The 25,091-nt window shown below is 55.5% G+C and overlaps 1 protein-coding gene across 12 annotated transcripts in view; it reads right to left on the bottom strand.

The window, feature by feature from the left end:
* Positions 1-25,091, bottom strand: part of NRXN2 (neurexin 2) — a 100,310-nt gene that overhangs the window by 60,351 nt on the left and 14,868 nt on the right. For 7 of the 12 annotated variants that reach the window (XM_042238085.1, XM_042238075.1, XM_042238081.1 and 4 more), the window contains exons 3-6: positions 21,828-21,857; positions 19,578-19,649; positions 14,939-15,240; positions 7,015-7,038 (exon numbers count right to left, since the gene is read on the bottom strand). In XM_042238085.1, the coding sequence (XP_042094019.1) occupies positions 7,015-7,038; positions 14,939-15,240; positions 19,578-19,649; positions 21,828-21,857 (428 nt within the window). The remainder of the gene's footprint in view (positions 1-7,014; positions 7,039-14,938; positions 15,241-19,577; positions 19,650-21,827; positions 21,858-25,091) is intronic. The other 5 variants (XM_042238084.1, XM_042238083.1, XM_042238082.1 and 2 more) reach the window with 1 other exon arrangement.

The following is a 25,091-nucleotide window of genomic DNA, read 5'->3' on the forward strand; positions in this document are numbered from 1 at the left end:
CGGAGGCCTGAAGGGCTGTTCACTGTGCACAGCAGCAGGAAGTGGCTCCCGGAAGTGGCGCCGGATGGACAGATGGATGGGAGTGGGGGGCCCCCGGGATACAAATGGCACCGTTCTCCTCTTGAAGGGTCTCTGGACGCACATGTGATTTCAGAGCATCTCTCATTAAAGAGGCAGAGAGCACCAGTTCAGGCGTCCTGGTGGCTTCAACACCCCTGCAGCTCTCCCTCCAGGGCATGGTGGAGTCCTTTCAGTCTTAGCCCACGGGAAGGTTGGACAATAGCCAGGGCGTGAGGAACAGGAACCCAGGTACTTCTGGGGAGCCTTGGCACTTCTCAGGAGACACACAGCGCCTTTGAGGGCTGATTCCCATCACTACCTCCTAACTGGTCCCAACCCCCTTGCTGGGTCTGTCTTGCTATCCAGGTCCCTCTGTTTTGGGGTCACTCTCTTGTCCCCCAAGGAGGGGGCAGCCGCTGGCCTATTCATCACCCTGCCTGATTCATTCACCACCACAATTACTCTATGGAGTCAAGGCCAGGTTAGGGAACAGAGGGAGACAGGCTGACCTTCTGTTACCTTGTCCCTGGGCTGAAAACTCAGGAAACAAAACAAGACAGGTAGGGATGAGGGCATACCTGGTGTTCCAAGAAGGTGAAAAGGGCTCAGTAGTGGCCTGGGGAAGGCAAAAGTGACCTTAGTGCGGGGACAGTGAGGAGTGCAGGGAACTTCATGAGTCCCTGCTCCGTGGGCAAATGTCACCCAAGCCCCGAAAAGTCTAGCCAGAGGAGCACCCACACCCAACCAGGTTGTGGCACAGAGTGAAGGGCAGGGGGACCCCAGGCCCCCACTCTCAGAAGGCGGTAGATTAGGACAGTCAGGCTCCTGCAGGGGTGCTCAGGAAGCCAGCTCACAGTGAACTCAACACCATGCTTCTGCAGGCTACAGCTCCTCCTGCTTCCCATTCCCCAAATGTGCCTCAGCACCCACTTTCTGGGCAAAGTCTGGAGACTGGGGCCTTCCAATCACAGCCCACAGTGTCCTTCCCACACCAGTCCATACGCACATGCCACCAGCCATCTTCCAGTGACCAGTCTCCAGGATTCCACTGTTGCAGGGATGGGGATTGGGTGTTAGGAACACCTGAGGGACATGAGTGAACAGGGCCAAGGGGCCCATCCCTCACAGGACCCTCAAGTCCCCCTCATGCTGGGCTGGAGCCTCACAGTGTGTGGGGGTGGGGCTGAAGCGGCCCCCTCCTGGGAACCATCAAACCTTGTGCTGGGGGGACTGGGTTCAAGGACAGAGGTGAGGGCGTGTCTTTGTAGAAGTGGGCACTTTGAAGATTTTGAGTCTTGTTTTGAGGTGAGGGTTGGTCATTATTGTTTATTGCTTCTTCCCTCCATCCCACCCGAGGCTAGGAAGTGGAGATCTGGGTGGAAAGGGAAAGGGTCAAAGTATTAGTCACAAAAACATGCAGACGAGATTACAACGGGCAGGAGGGGCTGGAGAAAGGGCAGGAGGGGGCTGTGATGCAGGGCTGGGAGTAAGACAGGGAGAGGTGGCGGAGGAAAGGGGCCTCCAGCCTGCCCTCCACTCCCAGGGCCGCACTGAGAGACCAGGAATCGGGCCACTAGTAGTTCCTGAGTCTACGTCTAGAAACCCAACTGAGAGTCAGCTCCTGAAGGCCGGGCCCCTGGCCTGATGTGTCCCTATGACCCTACTAATCCCAGTACAGTCCAGGGGACACATAGCCACCATTCAGGTGGCCATCAAGTGGCCTGACGACCAGGGCCACACGGCTCTCACTGCCTGTGCACCACGTGTGAGCCTGGTGCCTGGGGAGAGAACGTGGACAGAACCACAGTCCTCTGAGGCTGCTGCCTTCAGCCTAGAGTTAGAAGGACATGCCTTGGGGGCCCTCCCTGACACCCCTCCCGACCGGGTGCAAATCCGACCTTGTCCACCTTGCTTTATACGAAATCTCTGCCACGCGGTGCTCCCTATGGGAAAAGGGCTGCCTTAACCCCTGTGTATCTGTCCTGGTGTTTTCGAGCCTCCCTGGCCCAGGGGGTGGGGAGAGGGCAGTAGGAGGCTGGGTAACATAGGAGGTGCATGGAGGAAGGGGGGGGTGAGGTAAGAAGAGAGAGAAAGGGGGAGATGGGCACCAGGGAGAAAGGAAGCCGAGGATCGGAGGGGATGGAGGAAGGTCTCTGGGGAAGGGAAGGAGGTAGATGAGTGAGATTAGTAAAACCCGACTGTTTCCTCAGACAAATCAAAGTCCAGACACAAAAATGGCAGGTTCGTTAGTAAAAGCAGGAAACAGGGGGATAATTCCCCCAGTCCCCCTCCACCCCAGGGGTTCATGATGCCCCTGCCCCCCAACCCCCCACACAGCTTCTGGAAGGGGTGGGGCCGGCAGGGGAAGAGGGCAGAGGGGGCACATGCAACACAGAACAGCCATGGCAGCTCGGACGCGTGCGGGTTAGAGGGCCTGGGTGGGGGTCCCGGCCCAGCAGGACAAGCGAGAGAAAGGCAGCCGGGGTGGGGGAAGGCGTGCAGGGCCGGGGGGTGTAGGGAGGAGCCCAGATGGAGGCAAAAGAGCTGCAGGGGTGCAGAAGGAGAAGCTTCCTTCCAACAGAGGAGGGGAGAGGAGCCGCCACTACGACAGACATGTACAGGTGAGAAAGAAAGGGAAGGGATGTTAGACTCAGACCTTCCTCCCCAGAGGGCAACCAGACACTCACTCCCACCACCCATTCGCCACTGATCACTGACCCCAGGCACACCTGCTCACACACATCTTACTGAAGGCGGTGGCAGGGAGACCCCGACAACCTCATTTCCAAGCAGCATACTCTGTCATCAGGACCACGGCTAGCACCCCAAGACACAGCAGAGACTGCACACAACCCACATTAACCCACACAACACACAGACTGGGCCCTGAGTGGGGCTGAGTAGAACATGACGAATGAGCCACAGCTCTGCCCCGGATGAGCCATGACCAGTCAAGGAAGAGGGGAAGGAGTCCCATGCCCAGCCTCTGCTCCACGCCCCAGGGACGGGGAGGGTGGCCGGAGATGGCTGCAAGGGGCAGCCTAGGACCTTGATGGGTTCTCAGCCCTTCCTGCTGGCCGCACCTCCCTTCTGCTCTGCTCTGCTCTGCTGGTCTCCCCGCTTAGGCAAGCTGTTGGCATGAGACCAGGTCCTGGCCACAAGTGTCCTGCCTCAGGCACTCCATGCCCATCTCGGCCCCAGAGGAAAGGCTGGAAAGAGGGGAATGGCCCTCTGACATCACCCAGAGCCTGTCCCAGCTCCCTGCTATGATTATAGGGTCACCGACCTTCCTGGGAGGAGGATTATTAAGGGGAGAATAAGACCGAGGGCAGACTTTTTTTAACTTGGAAGCAGGTTAGATGGGCTCTGGGGAGTCATAACATCCCTTGACATTGTATGCAAACCACTTCAGTGGGTTTTTTCCTCCAGTGAGAGTCCACTGCTGTCAGCAAACTCTCACAAGGCTCCTGATCCAAAGATGAGTAAAGCCAATTCGTCTAGGAAGACAGTCCTGGCCTGCCCTTAGGACTGCAGAGGGTGGGAACAGAGCATGAGGAGAGGAGGACAGCCAAAGGGGGGTGTGCAGCCGCACAGTCAGTCCTGATGACTGCACTCGGTGGTGCTGGAACATACACTTCAGGTCAGAAATCCTGAGTTCTTATTTGGTCTTTACCATCTTCCAGAACAATCCTCATTTCACCTCCCGGACTCTCATCTGTAAAAAGGGTTTAGCAACTTCCATGACTCCTGCCTCTCCCAGGCTTACTGTGAGGATCAAATGAGATCAACAAAGTGAAAGCACTGACCTCTTCCACGACTTGTTACATTGCCCCAGGCCCTCTCAGGCCTCATTTTCCCCCACACGTTAACCGGGAATAATCTCTGCCTGCTGCATGCACATTTGTCCATTTTAAATGATATTCAAAAAGTGAGAGCTGTTTAGAAGAAGCAAAGTCTCCAGTGTCAGGGGCAAAGAACACTCCCTTCAGCCTGACCACACCTAACCCAAACCTCTCCATTGGTTGGCTTTTTTGACCTAGATCCACTCTCTCCCCCAAGGAGAAATGCTCAAGTAACAAAGAGAGTCCATACGAAGGAGTTAGTAAAAATAAATGCAAAACCAACCAGAGCCCGGCTGAGGAATGCCTAGGAAATCAGAGCAGGTTGAACGCTGTCTCTTTGGGTGCCAGGTTCTCTGACTCTTCTCCTGGCTCAAAGAGCTGATCCCTGGGACAGATGTCTGAGGATTTACGAGGTGACTCAGGACACCAAGAGGCACCAGCTCTGGCTGTCAAGCATGGACACTCACACTAGGAGGTGTGGGCTTCAGAGACTTAGAATTTCACAGGGACTTCCCCTGCCAGGACTGAAATCAGACAAGGCTGTTTGCCTTTTGACCAGCTTAACCAAGTCATCCCATCTTTCCTCCTCCTCCTCAGGCCCAGTTCCTGGGGCATTCTGGGGTTTCATGTAGTTATTTTAGGACTGAATCCCAAGAAAGGATGGTAATAGGATCTCCAGTGGGGCCAGAGATGCTATATTCCCCAGGGTTTGCTATAGGAAAGGAATCGCTTCTGTGCAAAATATCTCTGCCCTGGAAACACAGACGTAATCAGTCAACATTTTATAAAGCTTAATAAAATTATAATTCCCTTTACAGAGTACAGACACTTTCACTTCCGCTGCCCTTCTTGACCCTCACACTGACTCCCTGAAAGGCAAGCAAGGAATGTCAGCCATTTGGCAGATGAGAAACAGCTTTAGCCCCAGTTCACAGTTTTTAACTGAACTGAGACTGGAAGGAAGGGGAAGTCTTCTGGGCCCTAATTCTCAGATAGTATGAGGTTGCCTCTATCTTGCCTCCCTTCTGTCCTCAAAGTCACAGGTTGGCTGTCCAGTGAAGCTCTGTAAAGAAAGAGTTTCGGGGACTTCCCTGGTGGTCTAGTGGTTAAGACTCCACACTTCCACTAGAGGGGGCACAGGTTTGATTCCTGGTCAGGGAACTAAGTAAGATCTTGAATGCTGCACATAGTGTAGCCAAAATATTAATTAATAATAAAGAAAGAATTTCAAACACCCAGTTCAGGCACTCAGTAGCCTGGTCTGAGAGATAAGCAATGGCAAACTTCTAAAAGCAGCAGTTGAAGAAAAGGGCCTGTGGAAGAGCAGTCCTGGGACCACCACACAGCTCCATCTGAACACCAGGATGACAGAATGGCCAAATGAGGCCTCAGATTGGAGAGGGCTGGGATGGCCGTGGCCTGGGCACTATCTCGGGGACAGGACAAAGGACAGGCCCACCACAGGTCTGTGGGTGCAGGGAAGCACAGAGCTGCCAGAGTATCAGGACAGGCCAGACGTGTTCTCAGGGCTACATCCTCCTGGGAAAGATGCGGAACCTCTCAGACAGGGAGCCCTAGCTCCCAAGCTGCTTCCTCTCCAGCCAGGCAGCTCTGTGGGCCTGGGAGGCTGGGCAGGCCAGGCAGCTGCCCCAAGCAGCATGGGCCCTGTGGGAGCAGACACGTCCATCTGCAGGGTCCCTAGCCTGGCGCTCAATCACTCTGCATTATTAATAGACGATGACTAACCGCCTGCTGCTGCCGCAGAGCCAGGACGCAGGAGGGAATCCCAGGGGAGGGAGGGCACACACTCACGGGCGAGGCGAGGAGCAAACGGCCAGCCTCAGCTCCTTCCCTGCTCCCACTCGTCCCAGCCCCACAACCCACCTCCTAAGAGCCCTCACAGGCTCAAAAACACACAGTCACACAGCTCCAGCTCATACCAGCATTTACACTTGTAGAATCATCAGCAGAGTCTCAAACATACAGTACAGACTCCCACCAACACCCCCTAAATGTCACACCAACATTTACACACAGTCGCACCCACACACCAACACACACCAGCTGCATTTACACAGACACCCACACCAACGCTCACCAGGCCTGAGCCCAACCCAAACAGAGGAGCTCAGCAACAAGTCCCCAACTTCACCCCGCTGGGCCTCCTCCTCTCACCCCCTCAACAGGGAAGGGAACCAACCCCGGTCAGAGGCCATGCAGGACAAGCAGCGGGGGGGCAGAGAGGGGACAGGAGATGGAGGGGAAGAAAGACAGTGTGAGACACAGTGTTAGTCAGAGCAGCAGAGCAGTGGGGAAACTGGACACTGTCCCTGGTAGGGGAAAAGACCATTCATGCCATGCAAGATGTGGGGGAGCCAGAACCAAGACCCCTCGAGCTGGGAAGTGAGGCAGGAGATGCTGTCCCTTCTTGGGCAACCAGCCTGGGGCAGCCCCTAAATTGGTGTGAATGGTGATGTGAAGGAGCTCTGCATCCCCCAAGGCCCCCTCCCAACCTGTGACCTGCAGAGCCCATGGCCCCCAGAAGCCTCACCCCCAGCCCCCTCTCCCAGCTCGAGGGGCCCGTCCAGGAGCTGACAGTGAGCAGAGCGTAGCATGTCATGAGATGGTGTTTTCCATGGATTTTCAGGAGACCAAGAAAGAAACTAAATCAGAAAAAAGAAACAAGGGGTGGGACAGGGGAGAAAAGGTACAAAAGAAAGCAAGAGAAATAAGCAGCCTGGCATCGGGGCTGGTCTAACCAGAGCCGATGAACATGGGGTCTACCCCAGGTCTCTCTGGCCAGGAATCTGAATTCAGAAATTAGGGGAGGAGGTTAGGGCAGGGACAGGCCAAATTCCTTTATTTCCATTTGTCTTTTGGATTTGCGTTTGGACCAAAAAAGGCAAGAAAAGGGAGAGAGGAAAACTCAAAGAGAGAGAAGCAAAATCTAGAGATTGTCCAGGACGCAGAAAACAACTGGAAGAGCAAAACAACCAAAACCAAATGGGGAAAGGAAACGAAAGAGGGAGAATCGAACAGTTAAAAAAACCCACGGCAAACCAAACGGTAAGACAATTAGAGTGATATCTACCAGATAATGCAGTTTGTTTACCATAGCGTGTCCAATGCCTGCGTGCTTCACCGGAGATATGGGGGAGGGGTGGGAGGGGTCAAAAAAAAAAAAAACAACAAAGACAACAACAAAAGAACAGAACGAAAGAAAAGAAAAAGAAAATGACCAACTGTGAAACTCAAGGAAGGAGGAAAAATATATATCCATATATATTTGGTTGTCTGTTCAGACCCTCCCACCTTAAGTTCAGCTGAAGTGTTTTGTTTAAAGAAAATTAAATTATAATGGGAGGGAGAAATAAAACACACACAGAAATTAAAGCCCTTCTCCCGATCCCCACCCATCCCACCCCTGGAGCCCTCTCCCCCCACCCATGCCCTCCTAGAAGAGCCGGCTGCAGAGAAGGGGAACAGTTAAAGACCTTGGTTAGTAGAGAAGGAAACGACAAAAGAACTAGACCGGGAAAGCAAAGACTTAAAGATGGTGACATTCCGCGGATGAAACAGGAAGGTTAGTTCGGTTTTTCACTCACACCTTGCCCCACCTGTCCCTGCCCATCCCTTGGTCCCCCCAGGGTTATAAGCGTGTTAGTAACACACACAGAGTTGGCAACGGGGTTTTCCAACAGAGGGTGAGAGAGGGAAGGCAGGGGGTTAAGAAGCAGACCCAATTATGCAGTATTAGTAAGTCCTATGGGCTAAAATGTTAGGGAGTTGAGGGGAAGGCAGGAAGGGGAATAGGGGTGTAAGAAAGGCATGGGCTATTGACTCAGGTAATGAACGCAGGGGTTTGTTGGCTAACTGGTTGACCAGATGGCTTTCCAGAGAACTGGCTAAAGAGCAAGTTGGTGCTGACCAACTGGCTGACCAGTGACCATGTCAAGTTAATGGGTTAGCTGGTTGGTGATGGGCCAATTGGCTGTCAGACTGGGAGAATGGTCAAGGCCCCCAGAGAATCCCAGGACTGGCTTGAATGAGAGGCAGTTTCACTTGGAGCAAAAGGGAAGGGGTTCCCAAGGAGTATAGGAGGGAATATGGGTGTCTGCTTTTCCTGGGGATGGAAGATAGCAAATAGACCCAGGGAGTCATGGTACAGGGAAGGGCAGCTCTTTATATTTTTTCCTGTTTCTCTTCCTTCAGAAAGGAAGAGAGAGCAAGTCACCACCAGAACAGGGAAAAGGAAATTTTGCCCTCCATGGGCTGGCACAGGGCTCACCCTCACATCATACCTCATCCCAAACCCTCCTCCCCTCACCCACTCTCCCACCCAGAGCTCCTAAATTAATCCTAATTTGACTTTTCAGAGCCCACACTGCCCCCAAATTTCCCTTGGTTCTTCAATCATCCCACCCTATTTTCTTATGCCCCTTTGGGGAGCTGTTTCTCCCAGAATGAAGTACCCCCGCCCCCACCACCGCCTCCACCATCACTCGTGCAAGTCTGTGCAATCAGTCAGGCTTTCCCAGCAGCCCACCCTCCTTCCCCACAGCCACGGACCCCCAAGCCTCCACTCCCCACAGCCAGCACCAGAAATCCACTCCCCCCACATACCACAACATAAGAAGGAACACAAAGACCCACCTCCCTCTAAAATCCCTCATTCTTCTCTAAACTAGAAGCCAATTTCTTTTACCCAAGACTCTAGAAGCCCCACTGCCATGCAGCTCTACGTTCATTTCCTCTCCTCATGGTCAAAGACAGCAGCAAGAACCACCTTCAAAATTTCCCTTTGAGGAGGAGATGTCAGCAGGGCTGAGGCAGCTTCACCCTGTGCGACAGAGGTGTTGAGACACTACTGCTTGATGTCCATCAAATGCTAAACTGCAAGCCCAAGAGTGTGACTGTGAGAAGGAAAGGTCTTCTGGGGACAGACCCACTAGTTAGAGAGCTGTTATAACCAGTGGGCACAGGACTAACTCAGGAAGACAATTAATAAGGGCCTTGTATAGTTAAAAATAACAGAATTCAATATTTAGCAGCTAGGAGTGCTGAATGGCCAATATTAATTATTAGTGATGCAGAAGCAGCTTACCTAGCAGGAAGACAAGAGTCTAATTGCAGGTACAGACTGGACCCTGGGATAACACGTGGTACAAAGACTGGTCCTATCAGCCAGTAGGACTGTTGGGAAATGAACAGGCCAACTACTCAGGGCAAGGAAACACTAGCTTCATGACAGCTACACCTAAGGCACCAAAACAGGTGCAAGTTCGCTGACAGCACTGCACCAGCCAAACAGGACAGGGGAGAAAGAAGCCCTGCAGGTAAAAGTCCAGCTACCACTCTTTAGAAGTTAGAACTGGCTGTAGAAACTAAAACAAGGAAAAACCCATTTTCAACCTTCGTGGAAAACTTCACTTTTAACAAGTAGAAGAGTGAACTAAGAAACAAGACTGAGAGGGAAGAGCTGTGCGTCCAAAGCCCGGGCCTCCCACTGATGCGTCAAGAGATCCAGGCTCCCTCTGACAAACAGCGACACTGCAGTGGCTGAGACAGGCGGCTGGGACAGTGCAGACCCAGGACGCAGTGGCCATGCCCGAGCGGGCAATGTGGCCAGACACTAAGTGGAGGCTCCACCAGAAGCCAGCTTGCGCCCATGATGCGGCAGCCCACACCTTCCCAGATGCTGGGATCTGGAGAGCTGGGGCTTCAGACTAACCACTGGGCAAGGAAGGCTTTGCCCCAGCCACAGAAGCAGCTGGAGGGCCCCTGGGGGACAGGAGCACATGGAGGACCATGAATGATGAGGGAGGAGGACATCAATCACAGAGGGAAGAGGTCAGTGACAACAGCAAGTGTAACTTACCACGACCAAGGGCTTTGGACAAAACCTTGCCCCGTCTCGACCTTGAAGTCTCGATGTAGCTCTAGCCCCTCAAGAAAGTCAAGAAGGGGTTAATACACACAAATCACAACAGTCTGGACGAAGGCAGTCTCTATGGAGCAAGAGAAACTCAGGACAAAGGAAAGAGGACTTGGATAAGATGGGCCCACTTTTTCAAGAGACAGCAGAACATTTAGATGGTTCAAGACATGGGGACGTCCGAGAATGGCAGGACCACAAGGCAAGTGACAGGCCCTTTAGCACTGCACACCAAGGTCGGCAGCCAGGCCCTCCCAGGAGGCAGAGGAATGGAGTCAGACAGACTCTCACCCTCCCACTCCCACAGGAGAGCCTTGGGCCAGCTCTTGAACTTGCTTTTCCCTCATTGGTGAATGCAAGTATCTCCCACTTCACAGGATTGTTAGAAAAGTTAGGTGAGATACAAAAAAGAAAAGAGACCCTTGAACTTGGGGGCCCCATGAACGAGAGATATGAGGGTGCGATCTGAACAGTGCTGTAAGAAAGGGACAGGTCCTGATGAAACTCCAAAGAGAGGGCGGGAGCGTAAAGGAAGGAGTTTTTCCCAGAAGACAACAGTAGTTCCGGGCTCATGTGAAATAATTAGATCTGCTAATCTGTCCAAAACCTCACCAACTGGCTTCAAGGCAGAACCCAAAGGAACCAGCAAAACCACTAGAAAAACAAATAAAAACACTCAGTTTCTGGTATTAAGCCCTCAAGGGGAACTTCCCTGGTGGCCCAGTGGTTAAGAATCTGCCTTCCAGTACAGGGGACACAGGTTGGATCACTGGCTGGGGAACTGGGATCCCACCTGCGAGCAACTAAGCCCACGCGGCAACTACTGGGACCACACACCACAACTAGAGAGTCCATGCGCCGCGACTAAGGCACAACGCAGACCATAAAAAGCACTCAAGGAGCTCGCCACCTAGAAACAGAGAAGAGACGAGCACAAATTGACCACACAGATAGAGCATGGTGACAGGGCCAGAACACAGCAAAAAGGGAGACTGACTGGGCAGGGGCAGCGATGGCGGCGGGGGTGGCTCAAGAAAGCCTTACAGAGGTGGTGAGACGCACTGGAAAACCCCACAACTAACGGTAAAGGCGGCAGCGAGCCCACGATGCTCACATGGTGGGCGTCACCTCGGTCACTCCTCAAAGGCCCCTCTCACCTCACACTGTTTATATAACTTGCCTCAAGTCACTCAGTGACTTGAACCCAGTCAGTCCAACTCAAACCTCAGCTCTAGGGTTTCACCCAGTGGAAAGGAGGGTGAATGGTGGTGTCTTCAGGGAGCACTATGGAAACGAAGCAGGCAACTCAGGAAGCCGGTGTAGACGGGGCATGCCCAGCAGTACAGTTAGGCCCTGAGGCAGGGTGTGTGACAGGCTGAGAGACCCAGAGGCCGAGCCATAAGGCGGGCGAGGGAGTCCCAAGTGCCTGCCGGACACCATCCTTGAAGAACTCCCTCCTTGGGGTCCAGAGGGCCTCCATAAGAGGCGCAGCCTCATAGGAGCTGGGTGGGAGGAAGCTCCACATGATACGCCAAGGGCCAGCTTGTCTCCAGAGCTGGTGCTGGTTAGCTGGTCAGAGAGGAAATGGATTGGCACTTGGCATGTGTGGTGGGGAAGACACACAGGTGTGGAGGAGAGTGTGCCCAAGATTAAAAATAGGCCTCAGGGATGGACCTGGTGATCCAGTGGATAACACGCCACGCTTCCAATGCAAGGGGCCCAGGTTTGACCCTTAGTTGGGGAACTAGATCCCACATGCTGCAGCTAAGCCCGAGCACCACGCACTCTAGAACTTGCTCTACACAGCTAGAGAAGCTGGCAAAGACCCAGCGTAACCAAAAAAAAGAGGCCTCAGGGAATCCTCAGATGGAATCATTCTTGCCAAGATCACCCAGGAGACACCACTGGGCAGAGTCCTCAAGCCTGGATTCAGGGGGAAAGCAGAGCAAAAGAAAGGTGTGGTCTCAGCCAGGCTCCCTCTGGCCCTGAATGCACTGTTCCAAAAGGTTCTGGATGATACCAGGGGTCACTATCTGGTTCAGGGGAGGTAGGGAGAAATTCTGCCTCCTTCCAGTCTTAGGAGCTGGCCTCATGACCAACACCCAAAGCTGATGAACCGAAAGGAGGAAGGGAGACCCCCTCCATGTAAGTTCTGGGCCAGGCTCTCCCCGGGTGGTGGTCCCCCCATCGTTCTAATCACTTGGGGAAAACTATGTGAACTCCAGTGCCCTCCCAGAGGCTGGGGCAGATGTCATTTCTCACGTCACCCCTGTCCTTGCTCCTGGCCACTCCTGACCCTACATTACCCCTCAAATCACAAAAGGATCTTTCCAATCCCAGAATGCCACGAGGCCCTTGTCTGCACCATTTCTTCTCCTCGACACTACCAACACTTGGGGCGAGATCGTTCTTTGCTGTGGGGCTGTCCTGTGCATTGGGAGATGTTTAGCAGTATCTTGGCCTCTACCCAGTAAATGCCAGTAGCACCCTCCCCAAGCTCTGACACCCAAAATGCTTCCAGACATTTCCAGAATCTCTCGGGGGCACCCCTCCCTCAGTTGAGAACCAGACACTCAAAAGGCCTGAGGAGGATGGACTTGGCAATGAATCCAGAGCACAGCCATCTCCCTGATGGTCACAATGACACAAAAAGGGCTGTAGCTCACACTTAAGGATGTGAACTTGAGTCAAATACAGCTCTCCAGAAACCCTTTCTAAAAAGACCTCTCAATCAAAGTCTTGAAGCAGATAGCCCCTGAGCCCCGAAGGCTTGTGTTTGGGTCAATATGACCTGACTCTGCTCTAACTGTCTGGTAGAGCCAGCCAGGGGAAGTGGTCTGCATCCGTCACCAGCTCAGACCCAGAACTCTGTGAGTGCCGGAGGAGGCTACTGTGAGTCACTGCCCATCCTGAAGCTGCGAGGCCAGGCCTCACCACTTCTAGGTGGCTTTCCCACCTTCCCTGGTCACAACCTCTCCCACTTGCCTGTGTCTCTCGAGTTCCTAGAACATTTGAGATTCTTGCCACTTAGCTGATGCTTGTGTGGATTGGCTCTGATCACTTTTAGCAGACTCATCCTGTCTCCTCAAGAGCCAAAGGGCTGGGAGGGTGGGACCGTGTCTTTTTCCCCTCAGTACCCTGTGTAGGACTTCCCACGTGGTGCAGTGCTAAAGAACCCGCCTGCCAGTGCAGGGGACACAGGAGACTGGGGTTCAATCCCTGGGTCAGGAAGATCTCCTGGAGAAGGAAATGGCAACCCACTCCAGTATTCTTGCCTGGAAAACCCCATGGACAGAAGAGTCAGGTGGGCTGCAGTCCAGGGGGCCACAGCAGAGTCAGACGTGACTGCACGACTGAGCACACATCCTGTGTAGATGGACAGTGCATTGGCCAGAGGACACATGGATAAGGACCCTGGGCTTGCAGTGTGTTGCCAAAGGCAGTCCCAGGTGACAGCACCTGTCCTGGGCAGGGAACAGCAGCAAGAAGGCAACTCTGCCTAGCCCTGCAGTGAACAGGGCAGCCCTCCAGCCGGCTCAGGCGACGATGCGGCTCTTCCAAGCTTGGGGAGCACTGAGGACAGGTGCCTGGATGGGAGCCCGACTACAGCAGGGAGCAGCGGCTTGGAAAGAGCAGGTGGATTAGTCATGGTGTCCTGACAGCAAGAGGAAGTCACCGTTGAGGGGGATGCCCCATTAGATCGTGACTCAGGGGGTTGAAGAGGAGCAAGTAAGAACAATGTGAGGTCTGACGGCCCCTGCCCCCCAGGAGCCTTCGGCGAGAGGAAGGAGAGGAGGAGAAGGAAGTTGCCAGTGATGGTGAAGAGGAGAGACAACAGAAGTTCATGCACCAAGAAGTTCAGCCAGAACCAGGAAATAAGAGAAGGCACTGAGTGAGAGAAGAGCTCCAAACCAGCCCAGACGGTGCCTCCCAGGGCTCAGGGGTTCCACGGTCCTGGCTGCACTTAGCCTGCTGGAATGGAGCTGGGAAAGCATCCCTGCCACCAGCCACGAGAGAAAGCGGTGGACCCAGAGAAAGGGACCAGCAGGAGCCTGGCACCCAGGCCCCAGGCACCAACTGAGCAGGGCAAGGAGTCCGGAGGTGGAGACGGAAGCCACCAAGGATGCACAGCAGCCTCATCTGCTTTCAAAAAAGGCTCTGGTTTGGAGCGCACTTGAGGCAGGAACTTCTCAGGGCTGGAAACAAGCTGTGGGGGCTGCTGTCGAGCAGGAGCCTGGCCAGAGAGAGTCCTTCGCCTGCTGCAGCCTCCCTGCACCTTGTGAGAGGCAAGAGCTACTGAGGACAGTCGATGCCCAGAAGCATTGGCACTCCTCCAGGGTGGGGGGTGTCTGGGGACGCTAAGAAAAGCTCTGTCCTGACTGTAGGGGCCGCCTCAAGAGTCTCCTGAGCTCCTGCAAGGGCAGGCCTAGAAGCCACGGCAAGACAATCAAGAGCCCCTGGGAGAGCCTGCACCCCTTTGGAGGAACAGGACGGGACAGGAGAGAATTGGGGTGCTGCCAGAGGAGAGGCAGGACCAAGCACCTCTCCACCTGGTTCCCTGCTCACATCTGCTGCCCCGACCCTGCTCTGAGACCAGCCCCAAAGGCCCTGCCTAAGGGCAGGCCACATCCCACCCCATGTGTCCTAGACTTTCTGCCTTAACTGGACACCTGCCCTTCCAGGGTCTGGCCAGTGTCTCCCCATCCCAGAGCACCCCCCATGGCCCATCATTCAGGTTCTGTCTCACCCCTCCATGTCCTGAATTGCCCTGCTGCCAGTTCCCCTGATTTTTCAACCCCAGCCCTTGAAACCTCAGCACCAAGTCACCAGCATCAATCCTAGCCCAGCCCTTCCTCTTCCCCCAGGCTCTGGCCCTGGACATCTCCGCAGCCTCCTCCCTAGCGTGGATCCTGGTCCTTGCAGCCTGCCCACAGCAGCCACACTCCTGGCCCCTACCAGCCCACCCAAAGCCTAAACATTCTTCAGAACCACACCCTGCCACCGGGCCTGATGCCTGGCCCCGCATCCCGGTGGCCTCGCTCCCCACTCCCATTCTGCCTCAGACGCCGCTGGCCCCTGGCCTTCTTCCTGCTCCCCCTACCTGGCGCAGGTTTCGAGTGACCCGGACATCGTGCCAGGCGTTGTCGTTGAACTTGCCGTTGACGGGTTCCACCAGGGCTTCAAAGGCTCCCGAGCCCAGGTTGATGACGAGCCAGACTGCCCCGGATTTGAGGGACAGGTTGACGTAGTCGGCCGACTTGCCCGTGTGCAGCATCAGCCCATTGCGCTGCAGGGTGCGGAAGGCCAGCGTAATCTCGTCCGTGCTGCTCTGGATCGGGTTGTGTGACAGGTCGTAGCAGAAGAACTCATTGCCCTTGAAGGTCGCCACAAACTCTTCCTTGCCTGGATGCCGCCGTAGGGAAACGGAAGAGGGCTGAGCGGCGTGGGCACTCCAGACCTCCCTCTTCCCCTCCAGCCACCGGGCGTAGGTCCAGGGCACCCAGAGCCTCTCGATCCCAATTGCAAGCTGTAGGCTCTCTCCCCTCCCCTGCCTCCTCCCACTGACCCCCTCCTCTCTGGACCCTGACGTCTTTGCTGTCAGAAGCAGCTTCCTCCACACCTAGCTCCAAGGCAGGAGGCTGCTAAGTGGCTCTCACACTGACAGCTGACAATTAAGCTGCCACAGGGCCAGGCGAAGCAGACAGAAGCGGGCAGTCTCACCGTCTCCTCCCCAACCAGCCCTCCCCCAGCCACTCCCCTTAACAGAAAGATGCGGAAGAGAAACAAGAGGCTGCACCTGAAGTCTTCCTAGAGTGTCCCCCTATGGCGGGGCACCAAGGGTCTCCTGAGTGCAGCCCACTTCCCCCTCCTGCCTCTTTTCTGGTGATGGCCATTCTCACTGCCTGGGAACAGTCTCAAGCCTGACCACCTGGGATGGGACTCGTAGGCCTGCTTCATAGCACTGAGCAAATGGAGAGAATGGGGTGGGGGGCAAGGGGAAGACACATGGGAGGGTGATGTGGGTGACAGATGTGCCAGGGAGCAGGGGGCGGGGCTTACACAGGAGGCCACCGCGATCGCTGTCACCATCCCCTCCAACTTCCTAGTCCAACCTGAGAGGACAGTGCTGACAGGTCCTAGGTTGAGCGCCTCCGAGGGTGGCCAGAGGGCAGGTGTAGGACCCCTGTGTTCCAGGAGATGACTGGAGGCAAGATACACAGGCAGGCCTGGCTCGTGTGTGTGTGTGTGTGTGTGTGTGTGTGTGTGTGTGTGTGTGTACACCCAGCATAGGGCTCCTTTCACTGGCACTCTAAACAGAAGTGAAAACAATTGGAAGGGCCTTAGGGGCATTTAGCTTTCTACAAATGGATGACAACGGCTTAGGGGCGGGAAGGTGGGGTCCTAACCCTACACCTTCACAAGCCAGAGCCCACATCCGTCAAGGGAAGAAAACGGGCCCTGGAGTCCAGGGAGCACAGAGGACCTGGACTCTGACAGGACTCTCCCAGCTGGGCCCACCCATCTCGCAGGTGAGGCTGGGAGTGAACGAGACAGCCGGCTGAGGGCCTTCGTGAAGGGTGGAGTTTCTCAGCACAGGCCCCCAGGCCCAGGAAGAGGCAGGGCATTCGGCCCTCAGAAGCCACCTGCCCACAATGTGCCAAGCCCCACCATCAGCATGGTGTGTGGAAGCCGGGGCTCTCTGGTGCGCCTCCTGCAGATGCCCCTCCCCTGCACAACAGCCCTGCTCTCCCTCCGGGCAGGCTGCCCGCAGACTCAGTCCTCACTGCCTCCGGATGCCAAGGCACCAGCTGCTGCCCCAGAGCCTGGCACAGCACTCGCTGCAGCTGGCGAGGCCCGGTTTCCTGAGGCTGTGGGGCAGCAATGGCTGGTGGGGCACGGGCCACATGGGGACAGCTGGAAGCCCCACTCTGCCCACCTGAGGGCTCCAGCAGAGAGGGCCAGAAAACAAAGAGGAGTCAAGGAGAGACAAGGAGGGAAAAGTAGGGAAGAATGGTGATGTGGAGGCAGGCCATGTGGAGAAGGAGAAAGATGGACCATGGGGGACAGAAGGGGTCTGGAGACAGCACAGAGTTGGGAATGAGCAAGAGATGATGGGGAAGCAATCTGGATAAAGACAAGCACTAACTGGGAGGGGACAGGTAAGGGTGATGGAAGAGGGCCAGCAAGGAAAGGGGGACAGAGACCTCTAGGGAAAGGAAGCCAAGGCCTTGCTGTTTCCATAGCAACCAGGCCTGCTGCCCAGGCACTGGCAGAGCCGGGGGGCTCAAGGACCAGAAAAGGGAACGTGTTTGACCTTGAGTTTGCTCCATGTCCTAGTCTCTCCCGAAAGCCCGGCCTCCCCTCCCACTCCCTCACCTTCACGGCAAAGAAAATATTAAAAGGAGAGTCAAACAGAAAGAAAGGAAAGAATAAGGCAACCACGTGGAAAAGTGATTGGAAGAGAACAAAAGAGCCCTGTGAAAAGGAGAGAGGCGGGCCTAGAGCCGGACCCCGGCTGCCAAGGCAAAGTGGAGAGACGAGGCCATTCCTCGACTCTTCCAGGCTCCGCTCCCATCTCCTGGGAGAGGAGCCAGAGTAAACGTGTCCTCCATTGCCTGCCGCCGCCAGAGACCCAGCAGGCCAGGGATGGGAAGAGGCTTGGAGGAGCCAGAGGGAACCTGGAAGAACTGGAGGAGAGCGACGGAGAAGAGATGAGTAAATGTGAACCAGAAAACCCAAGAACAGTGGGAAGGACAGACAGAGACCGCCCTGGGGTGGGGAGGAAGCAGAAGGACCTCTTGGGATTGGTGGGGATGGGGGTGCCGTCTGTCAGGTAAGGATGTGGGGGTTGCCAGGCCCACTGAACTCCCAAGAGTGTGAAGCAGATCTGAAAGGAGCGGGACATGGAACAGCAGGGGGCGCTCGCTCCCATCCCGCCGCCGTGTAGACGCCCCAGAACTACAACTCCCAGCATCACTTGAACATTACCACTCCTAACCATCCCTGGCACAGGCAAGGGGTCTCTGCTGACACTCGTTTGTCTCCCAGGGTCGGGGAAGTGGAGCCCTACCAGTGTCCCCAGTCAAGCTGGATGTAGCTGGAGACCAGCTGTTATGGTCCTGAACCTTTAAAGGCCGTGAGGGGCAGAGCAGCCGCCTCCTTTTCAGGCCCTGCTCAAAGCCCTCCTCTGGGAAGGTCTCCAGCCCCCTTAGCCCCTCCCTGCTCTCAAGCACTACAGCTGTCTGTTCTGCTCATTTGGCACTTACTGCCTAGTAACATCTTGTACTGCTCCCTTGAGAGGAAGTATGATGTGAAAAAGAAGACCTGGGCACTAATGCTGGCTCTTGCACCAGATTTGTGACCTTGGCCAAGAGGCAGCATCTCTAAGGCCCAGCTTCCTCCTCAGGACCAAGAAGCTGATCAGCTGCCTACCTCCCAGGTTGCTGCGGGCATCTAGAAAGAGACTGGATGGGGTGAGGCTTCCTAAACTGTAAACCATTCCACAAATAAACGACTTGTGTTACTGGGATGTAACGCTCTGTGTGTGTATGCGCTGCCTCTCTCTCTCTCCATCAATGAATAAATTAACTCCTCTGCACAAAGTCTACACTTTGCCTATACTCTGCATGTACCAACACTGTATTGTAGTTATTTGTTAGAACGTCAATGAGCCCCTTGAGGACAGAGCCCATTCACCCATTTAAAATAAATCTGCTGAGTACACGCCTACATATGTGCCAGGAGCTGTGGAAAGCACTGGGGGTATATGAACGAAAATACCCAATCACTGTCCTCAGGGAGCTTGGTTGAGAGGGGGAGGCAACCAGGTAAAGTGACAGTTACGATGCCGTGTGGCGAGTGATATAATGAATGTGAAGACAAAGGGAACGCCGTGCAGAGTCTGGGGTTTGCCGAGGGAACTTGGGGGAGACTTCCACCGCGGGTGGCCTAGCTGTTTTTCGAGAGTCAGCTGAAAGAGATACCAAACGGCTGGGGAAGAGGGCAGAGATGGCAGAAATCGAGGCCAACAGAACAGCACATCCTAAAGAACAGGACTTGATGGCCCTAGGGCTTGGCACCCACTGGAGCTCGTTGAGGGGTTGCTTCCCTGCCCTGCAAACTTCTTAGGAAGAGATTCTCTTAAGAGATAGCCTTAGTGCAGGAAAAATAGGGAGCTTGAAACCTACAGCCCTGAGACAGGATAAAGGGCCCCAGGCTGGCCTCAGGGGCATTGGTGAGGTCAGTCTCCTCATCTGTAAACCAAGGGCCACAAGCCCTTCCACCGGCGGGGGGTGGGCGGTGGGGGGGGGTGTGAAGGCTCACTAAAGTGACGCCTGTGTTACATACCTATTAAAAATGCCAGTGTCTTCACCAGAATCCCCCTGGGCTGACACCAAGCATGCCTTCAGAATGTGACGGTTAAACGGGGTGTCGAACCTGCTGCCCAGCCACTCTCCCAGGGAAACAGGTACTCTCAAGGCATCCCTGTTCTTTGGCCTAAACAACTGCCACAAGAAGACATCTGTGTTCTAGAAATAGGTCATCAGGTCAACAGGGCTTTGGGAAAGAGATGGAGCTCTGTGACCCTTCACACCAGGGCAGGTACTACGAGTGCGGGGTAGACCTCAGGGCCAGGAGAAGGCTCGAGGCCTCTGTTGACTCTGCTGCCCTCCAGGAAGTGAAGTTGGCCTGCGGGGGTGGTAAGGGCTGGGCTCTCTGGGGACCGTGGGGTCACTGACCTTTTGACGACTGGTGCACATCGCCGGCTCCTCCTCTCCCGGCCCCCCCCTCGGAGAACAGTAAGGACCCTACTGGAGAAGCAGAATTGGGGAGTCAGGCACAGGGGGCTAGCCAGGCAGTCCCACCCCAGCCTTGAGGTGATAGAGGGCCTTTTCCAGGGCAGAGCACCTGCCTGGAGGTACAGTGGGGGTGGGAGTGTGCTCTGGATACTCATTTGCTTCAGGGCCTCTGGAGAAGGAGCTGGTTGACAAACCAAGAACACCAGCCCCACGAACCCCATCAGACTCAGCCACAGATTCCACCCCTTGCCCAGGGCTGGGGAGATTAGGATGGAAGAGCAGAGGCCTCATTGCTGGTTGAGGAGCCCCTTCCGCCCGACCGCCTGCCAGTGGGACAGCCCTCTGGTCCTGGGGGCCCTGAACGTTCACGGCCACTCTCGACCCCGACCTGCTGGGCCAGGTTCCTGCTCTTCCGCTCATGCAATAGCTTGACACAGCAACCCCTCTTCTAAAACGGCCCCCGTTCCCACACCAAACCCCTCTTCTGTTCTCTGCCATATTCAAGGCAAGCCTGCTTCTCCGTCTACAGCTGTTCATTTACTGCAGTGTGTGCTCTCAAAGTTGCCTTCGTCCACTTCTTGGCCAGTCAGACTGAGGGGCTTTCCAGGGGCGGGGTCACGCTCCCTTGGCTCCTGGTCCTTGCATGGTGCCCGCAGCAGGGCCGTGCACACCAGCAGGTCCTGCCAGGCCGAGCTCACCGTGGGAGCAGGAAGGCCTTTCTCAGGGAGGACATCTCGCTCCCCGCTGCCCAGTCCCCTGACCCTGGGCCTCCTCTCCAAAGTCCCCGCAAGCACATGTCACCACATCTGGGCCCCAGGCTGCCTTGAGCTCTCTGCCCACCCCGACCAGTGACTCCCAGGCACCACAGCTACCACCAGCCCCTAGGAGATGGTTCTTGAGGGGAACTCAAGGATGGAGTTTAAAAGTCCCTGTCTGGGCCCTGACTCCAACCCCAACCCCCAGAACTAAAGCTAGAATAATGCCTGAGCTGCGGCCTTTCGGGGGTGGCGTGGGGATGGGGGTGGGGGCTTTAGGGAATCCTTCAGGCCTTCATCTATGACAATGGTAAGCCATAGCTGGCATCTCCAGAACCAGGCACTGAGAGGCAAGAAGGATGGGAATCAACCCGCCAGGCCCTGACTACCCACTCGGGACTTCCTCCCTTCACACATTTCTTGCCATAATTTCACATCCCTGCACGAATTCCAGGTCTCTACCGCCCCAGGCCTAAATCCATCACATTCCAGATCTCAGTCTCTCCCCACAGCCCAGCCTGCATCCTGTAGGCCTCTCCTGCTTACAGGCTAAGACCATCACCCCATCTCTCTGGAAGGTGAGCCCCGACAGAGAACCACTCTGGGCAGGGGAGCAGTGCCCGAGGGTCTGGGAGGGAGTCAGTGACAGGAAGGTCAGAGCTGGGGGATCGTGGTCAGGACTCCTGGGCTCTGTCTCCAGGTTTGCTGAACACCAGGGCTTTTAAAGACAGTAAGGACTTGGTCGAAGGGAGGCTAAAAATAGCTGAGCAGTCCCAATGGTACCACCAATTAAAGGCTGTGTAATCACTAGCAAGTCACTTCATCTCTCTGGGCTTAAATGCCCTCATCTGTCAAACAGGGTCAGGAGACATCCTCAAGTCACCGGTGAGGGTGTATGGGCCAGGGTGGGGCGGCACGGGGGGCTGTGGAAAGGGGGTATCCCACAGCAGCAGGGTGAGGGGAATGAGGCTGCCTAAAATCCTCTTCCTCCAGCCCATGCTTTTCTCTTTGTATTTGGGTTCACAGAAGAGAAAGAATGATCAGAATGAGTGGAAGGAAATAAAACACCACCATGAGAAAGAAAAAAAAAAAAAAAGCAAGATACACTATCAGGAAAACGCAAAAAAGGTGACTGGAGACAACGGCAGGAGTTCAAACATCTCTTGATGTCAGAAACCAAGGTGGGATGAGGGCGGATGGAGTGAGTCGGGGGAGTTAGGGGAGGGGAGAGCACACACCGGGACCAGCCCCCCGCCCCCCTGCCCCAGCACCCAATAAAATAAAGATATGGCAGAGGAAGAGGGTAGGAAGGCAGGAAGGAGGTGGGGCAGGTGGGGGAGGGGGAGGGGAGGGGTGGGGAGGGGCGGGGCCAGAAAAATCCAGGCGCAGGTTGGGGGCCATCCAATCCAAACCAAACCAGAGCTTCAAACCATACCTTCGCTGTTTAACGTCAGGTGAGCCGGACCTTGGAAAGGGGAAGGAGAGAAAGAAAGAGAGGAGAAAAAAAAAAAGAAGAAAAAAAGAAAGAAAAGGGGAAAGAAACAAAGAAAACACGAGTCATCAAAATCAGCCAGAGAGAGGGGAGAAAAAAGCTTTTGCTGCCACAATTTAAAAACCCTTTTAACTTGTGACAGACATCGGGGGAAAGCCCCCAGCCCAGAGCTGAGGGGAGGGGCCCCGATGCCGAAATAGAAGGTGGAGGGCACGAGATGGGGAGAGAGAGAGAGAGAAGGGGGCGCCGGAAAGGGGGACCGGGTACAGGCAGAACCAGAGGAAGGAAGGGGCAGGGAATTACTGCAGGGGAGAGGAGAGTTTGGTTTCTTTTTTTTTCTTCTTGCCGAAAAAAAAAAGGAAAAGGAGGAGAAGCATGAGGCTGGGAGGGCTGCTTTTTCCTTTTTCTTTTTTTCTTTTTTTTTTCTTCCGGGAGGCGGAGAGAAAAAAAAAAACAGTCAACGAGAAAAACGATTCGGATGAAGGAGAAAATAAAACACGACACAAAAATCAAAGCCACCTGGAGAGAGAGAGAGTGTCCTGTTAGCATGGGATTGAGCTAGCAAGCGGGATCTCCACCCTCCACCCCATCCCACAAGCCTGGCAGAGACAGAAGGACTGGGGCACGAGGAGCCTGGGCCAGGACAGCCTCTCCCACCAAAGGAGGCTGTGGAAAAGCCTCTATCCAGGCCCCATCGCCCAAGCTGCACCCCCCACAGCCTTGGAACGGGTAGCAGGGACCTTGCACACCCGGGTTCTGCGAGAAAATGGGGGCTCAGGAGGACAAAGAGCAGCAGCAGTTAGGAGGAAGCAGAATCTAGGGGCATGCTGGGTCAAGGAGGGGGTCTTGGGACGTCTCTGGTGGTCCAGTGGCTGAAACGCCACACTTCTGCTGTAGGGGGCCCCAGGGAGTCCGGAAACTAAAATTTGGGGGGGGCGTGGCCAAAAAATTAAATAAAGAAAGAATGGGGGTCTGGGACCTTCCATGGGGAGGCCTGGGAGGCTAGGCCAGCACCCTCTGACAGCAAAGACAAAAGAGGTCAGCCAGGACCCCCAGGAGGGAGCTCCCTGAGAGGCCAACACACCTCACTCAAAACTATTTTATGAAAAAAAACAAAACCTATTCTACGGATCCTCTTACTCCAGCCAGGTCCCCTCCGAGCTGCCCCAAGAGCTGAATTTTAGAAATGGGAAACACCAGCCCTACATCCAAGACTGAGAGCAAGATTAGTTGGGATTTTTTTCAGAGTTGCCTTGGTCCCTTGAGAGAGCCTTGTCAGCTCTGATTTGGGGGCCCCCTTGGCCTTTTGGGGAGAGACTCTGATCCACTCGACCAGTACCCAAGTCCCTGAAAGGCACCAGTCAAGAAAAACTCCCCTTCAGAGAGGCTAGCAGCACCAGGCCCACAGCTGAGCTGAGAGCCCGGGGCTCCCCTAGGCAACCAGTCAGTCCCACCAACCTCCGCCCTCACCTCCCCACCCCTGCGCCCGTGGGGTCTGGCCAAGCGAGTGAGGAAGGAAGGGCCTTGCAGCACCGCATCACCCTTGGAAACCACCCCAGGGGCTGTGATCATGAGATGTGGGCCCTGGAGGCAGAAAGGCAGGATCAGGACAGAAGATAGGGGAAAGTGCCCCAGCTGTCTCTGAGGCAAGGCTGAGGGTCAGGATGCCTGGGTTCCAGAAAGAAAGACAGCAAAAAGGCCAGAAGGGCATGGTGGAGGGCCAAGGGCCTGGGCCCTGAGCAAGATGGGCGAATGGTTCCTGCTGCCCCCTTCTAGTCTCTCCCCACCTCTGGGTCCGAGGCCAGCTGGGGGAGGGGAGCACAGCTGCTGAGGGCTGCCTCTGGACAGAAGAGCTCTTGGGGAGACACAGGTTTCAACCACAAAACTGGAGGGAACCCAAGTATTTGGACGAGTCTCATTCCTTGCTCCGAATGCCCCCACCAACTGTTTCCTCCAAAACTACCATCTTCTTCCAAACCCCCTACTTGCAGGACCTAGACCTGGGGCCCTAGCCCCTCATCCAGGTCTTCCAGGCCCAAGAGCCGAGTGCCCTGTGAACCCCGCTTCTGTCCCCACAGGCCCGCACCAGCACCACTGCTGGGGGCAGCGGCTTCTCCGCCTTGCAGACCCTTGCACTGCCCGGCTCCCCGCCAGCCTCATTAGCATGCGGCACTCTCCTCTGTCACCACGGCAACCAGCTGCTCGGTTCCCTCAGGCGTGACAGCACCAGCCATCTTGGGGAAGGGGAGGCCGGTTCCCTGCCCCGTCGTCTACCCATCAACCCGCAGCTCAGGCCAGCCTGGCCCGAGGGCGCCCTCCCTAAAGCCTGCCTCGCCACTGGCCTGAATTCTCTGCTCTCCCCAGGCCGTGGCCCTCCTCCTTACACCCCTCCCTGCTTCCACCTGTGGCATCAGCCCTCCGCCGGCCCCTGAAGAAGAGCCGGCAGCGACGGATGGCATTACTAAGGGTCCTTTCCTAGGGCACTTTGTCTGGCTGCTTCTGGGTCTCCTCTCGCTGCTACAAAAGGCTAGAGGGAAAGGAGCCAGGGTTACCAGGATCCTCAAAAGGAGATACTTGACAAGAGCCTGGGGAGCACGATGGCTGGGTTCCTGGGAGAAAGCTAGGCCTGAGCCACAGTGTCCAAGGACTGGAAAAGGGGGCGAAGGCACGGAGGTCTCAGAAATCTGAAGGGGGACCCGCAGAGTCCAGAGCATAGTGCCACCGAGGAGTCCCCCAGTCCACCCCCATGAAACCACCACCTGGCAGACCTGCTGCCCCACTCTCAGCCGTACCCCCTCACTCTCCTACCAAAACCCCAGGGAGGACCAGCATTGAAAGAAGAAAGAGGGCTATGGGGGACAAGACTGGAAGACACAAGCAGCCACGCCACAGAGACACACAGATGAATCACATCCCTGTGTGTGTATACACACACATACATACACACACACACACAGCCACAGACACACACGGCTGTCCAACCACTGACAGGCAAGGCCTCATCCAGACCAGCAGGCCACCATGGTGTCCCCAAGAGATGGCTCAGGGGGCTCAGTCCCCACTGTCCCCGCAACCCAGCTCCTCTCTTGGCCCTCTAGTCTACTTGTTTGGAGAACTGTTCCCTGTTTTCTCCCCTTCAGCTCCAGGCCACTGCGCCTCCCCCACCAGCCCTCCGGCTTCTTCTCGTGGCCTGGCTGTTCCCCAGCA

The sequence above is a fragment of the Ovis aries genome, chromosome 21, assembly GCF_016772045.2.
Source record: "Ovis aries strain OAR_USU_Benz2616 breed Rambouillet chromosome 21, ARS-UI_Ramb_v3.0, whole genome shotgun sequence".
NCBI classification, from domain to species: domain Eukaryota; kingdom Metazoa; phylum Chordata; class Mammalia; order Artiodactyla; family Bovidae; genus Ovis; species Ovis aries.